Here is a 3,713-nt window from a genome sequence, read left to right as displayed (position 1 = left end):
TTATTGCACGTCAAATGCACGAACATGAATTTTACATGTTTTCAAGTATGTACCTACTATGTATCTAGATATGTTAGGTGTGTTTGTGTGTGTATAAAAGAGAATGCACGAACATGAATTTTACATGTTTTCAAGTATGTACCTACTATGTATCTAGATATGTCAGGTGTGTTTGTGTGTGTATAAAAGAAAGAAGAAAAAAATCTGGTGTGAACATCACGCGACATTCTATTACATTACGTGATTACAAATGATGAAATTGAAAGGGAGGATAAACATAAAGCAGTTAGCACTGAATTTGAAAAATTAGAGCTTTTTCAATACTGAAATAATTACTTTTAATAGATTACTCAAGTATATCCTTATAGGTTAACATAACGTAGGTAATAGAAAGTAACAAAGAGATATGTGTGTGCAACATTGTAGAATTGTAGATGGCTGTATGAAATGTACTGTAGATACTTTTGGAAAATAGTAAAGAGGAAAGAGAGAGTGAGTGAAAGGGAGTGTATGTTTCACATCACATAAGTTTATACAGGGTGTTTATAAAATCTCTCCCAGGCTTGTGTTTGTCGAGAACGGGTTGGGATATTGAGATAACTATTAATTTGTATTAGTTAATTTTTTGGTGGATTTATTATTTTCCACTGGTTTTGTAAAGGCCACTTTTCACTACTTCCTTTCTAAAGGGCATCATTTCTTTGAAGTTACTTACTCATAGGTGGAACCACGATTATGTTTTCCGAAGATATAATTATGTACATGTACATAGTTAGTTTATCTCATCGTAACTATCGAATGGTTTGTCCAAATTTAACGAAATTTATCAACTTATAAAGGAAGTTTTCTCACATATAGGGAACGATAATAGCTCCGTAGAGTCCTTATAGGTACTCTGGAAGCTCTACATGTTCTGAACCACTAGTTGTGTGTAGTTTATAAACACGAGTCGAACCCTGTATCTCTCATAATCCAGTACAATGTCTGTTTGAAATTGCATTCAATATTTCATTTCTGTTTTTATTTAGTTATTTTTTTCCAAAGTATTGCGTTGACATAAAAAAAAGCAAATTTATCTCAGACCTGGCCATATACTGAAAGTCGGATGTTATGACATGCAAAAAAAGAGAGGCGACCTTTTGGAAAAAAAAAAATAAAAGGTCGGTTTTCCATTCAGATGTCTGGTGAGGTCTACCTGATAGAGTCCTTTCTATTACCTTGATAGTGTGTGTGCTCATCAGGTATCAGGTAGACCTGACATTCGGACCTTTTCAGTCGTACCTGTCAGGACTACCTGGTCGTATGTGTGCTCATCAGGTGTCAGGTCAGGTATAATACCTGTCAGGTCTCAGGTCTACCTGATAGTGAGTGCCTGGCCTAAAACCCAAGGATTTTCAGAACATAAATAGACAGTGAGGAAAGGTCGTCACTTACTCAGAAGTGGTAAAGCGCCCTGGAACAGGTTACCCATGTAGTAGTAAGCCCTTCCTATGGAGTTGACCTTGAAACTGACGTCCTTGAGTTTCATGTGCAGAACTTTGTCCTTCTTGACCTTCTTGCTGAACTTGGTGGTCACAGTAAGGTCGAGGTCCACTGGAAAAAGGCCAGACAAAAAGGAAAGAGAAAATTAGAAGTATGGCTGAGCGACTTCAAGACTTCAACATTAAACAGGTAGGATATCATACTAGTCTGAAATTCCACTTGCTAAAGAAATAGCAAAGGTTGAGTGCGAAGGCGAAAGTGAAGAAAAAGAAGAAGAAAAAGAAGAAAGAAAAGAAGAAAAGGAAGAAAGAAAAGAAGGAGAAGAAGGAAAAGAGAAAACAGAAAGAAGGAGAGAGAGAGAGAGAGCTAGAAAAAATAGGAAAGAAAGGAAGTATAAAGAGGGAGGGAGAGAGAGAGAAAAAAGTAGAAAGAGAGAGAGAGAAAGAGAGAGAGAGAGAGAGAAAGATAGAGAGAGAGAGCGAGAGAGAGAGAGAGCGAGAGAGAGAGAGAGTGGGAAAGCAGAAAGTAGAATAAACATTTTTCTAGGCTAATATTTACGATGCAAACAAGGAGTAAGCAGCTTGTAGTGTAGGAGGATAAGAGGGGGGGGGGAATAAAGAGAATTATGTCTGAAATCAGTGGCGTAATCATTAAGTTCATTATTCAGTAGATGTAAAACTGAATCAGAATGTTTCTTCACCGATCGTAGCTGCAAAATAATGAGAAAAGCGAATCGAAATTTCCGGAATCTGGCCTACAGTAAAGGAAAAAGTAATTCGATCTGCTCAGAAAATGGCCCGGCCCCTACGGGACCCTCAAATTAATCAAAATCGGTCAAACTATTCGAGAGTTATAGTAAAGCATACAAAAGAACAAACTTTGCCAAATCCAACCTTGTTCGATCAAATTCAACCAAATGGGTTGTCAGGTCAAGAACTAACAAAATCAGAAACACATCTCAAATCCAACCTCATTTGGTCTCAAATTCTATCAAACTGAAACACAATCACATATAAATAGCATGTTGTCATCACCAAGGATATCCTGGATATCTAACTATCTAGATAGATACTAACAAAGATATAAAACCGTCCACACTGCCAAGCTTTCCCATCTGCACAAAACTTAAAGTTTCCTTTGAGACTTTTGAAGAAAACGCTCTCCTCCTGCAATGAGGAGTTTTTCTATGTTTGGTTTTCCAAAACGAGTACACAAGCGGGGAAAATAAATTTTGCCGCAAAATTTAATTAAAATTTAGCATTTTTTTTCCCACTGCAAAGGTAAAGTAGCTTGCTGTTTCTGAGGAGGAATTATATTATGTATAAGCTTTTGAAAACACTGTTGTTCTACACAATCTATCTACTGCAAGATGGTTAGTTTGTCAGACAAGATGGGTAATAGGTACCTGTGCTGGTATAGTTTGTATGTGCTAAAGCGAGCAGGTACATATCCTGCGGTAAACAAGCCAAGAAGACACCTGCGGCAGAGCTGCGGCCCGGGACCTTCTGCATGGCAAGCAAGCGCAATTCAACGTGCTAATCTTCGTATTTGCCGCTAGATAATTATCTGCCGCAACTCTGCCGCAGTGCGCAGAAGGATTGGATTTTGGATAACTTGAGGATACTCTCACATTCAATCTCTTTCTCTCTCTCTCTCTTATTTTCCTCTCTCCTTCTTCCGCAACTCTGCCGCAGTGCGCAGAAGGATTGGATTTTGGATAACTTGAGGATACTCTCACATTCAATCTCTTTCTCTCTCTCTCTCTCTCTCTTATTTTCCTCTCTCCTTCTTTCGCTCTCTCTCTCTCTCTCTCTCTTCCTTCCTTCTCTCCTTCTCTTTCTTTCTCTCTCTTCCTTCCCTCTCTCCTTCTTTCTCTCCCCCTCTCTTTCTTTCTCTCCCTCTCCTCTCCCCTCTCTCTCTCTCTCTCTTCGAATTCCACGAATATCGAAATTCAATATTCACAGTACAGACGTACGAGTATGAGTTATCGTCTCTACACCCACACACATTTCTTATTAGCTCTCACTCTCTCTCTCTCTCTCCCCCTCTCTCCCCCTCTCTCTCTCTCTCCCTCTCTCTTTCTTATTCCTTATTAGTTCTCTCTCTTATTTGTTTTTGCTTTGGGGTGTAATGGAAAAATAAACGAGACTGAGTTGAAGAGAGAGAGAGAGAGAGAGAGAGAGAGACAGAGAGAGAGAGAGAGAGAGAGAGAGAGAGAGAGAGAGAGAGTG

At 38.9% G+C, this 3,713-nt stretch overlaps 1 protein-coding gene across 1 annotated transcript in view; it reads right to left on the bottom strand.

Annotated features, from left to right (window-relative positions):
- Positions 1-1,426: 1,426 nt before the first annotated feature.
- Positions 1,427-3,713, bottom strand: part of LOC113466542 — a 13,523-nt gene continuing 11,236 nt past the window's right edge. Inside the window, exon 4 of the mRNA XM_026822050.1 lies at positions 1,427-1,593. Within this exon, the coding sequence (XP_026677851.1) occupies positions 1,427-1,593 (167 nt within the window). The remainder of the gene's footprint in view (positions 1,594-3,713) is intronic.

Source organism: Diaphorina citri, unplaced genomic scaffold, assembly GCF_000475195.1.
Source record: "Diaphorina citri unplaced genomic scaffold, Diaci psyllid genome assembly version 1.1 scaffold289, whole genome shotgun sequence".
NCBI classification, from domain to species: Eukaryota; Metazoa; Arthropoda; class Insecta; order Hemiptera; family Psyllidae; genus Diaphorina; species Diaphorina citri.
Note: the sequence above shows the minus strand (reverse complement) of the source record. Positions and strands in the feature narration are given on the sequence as shown.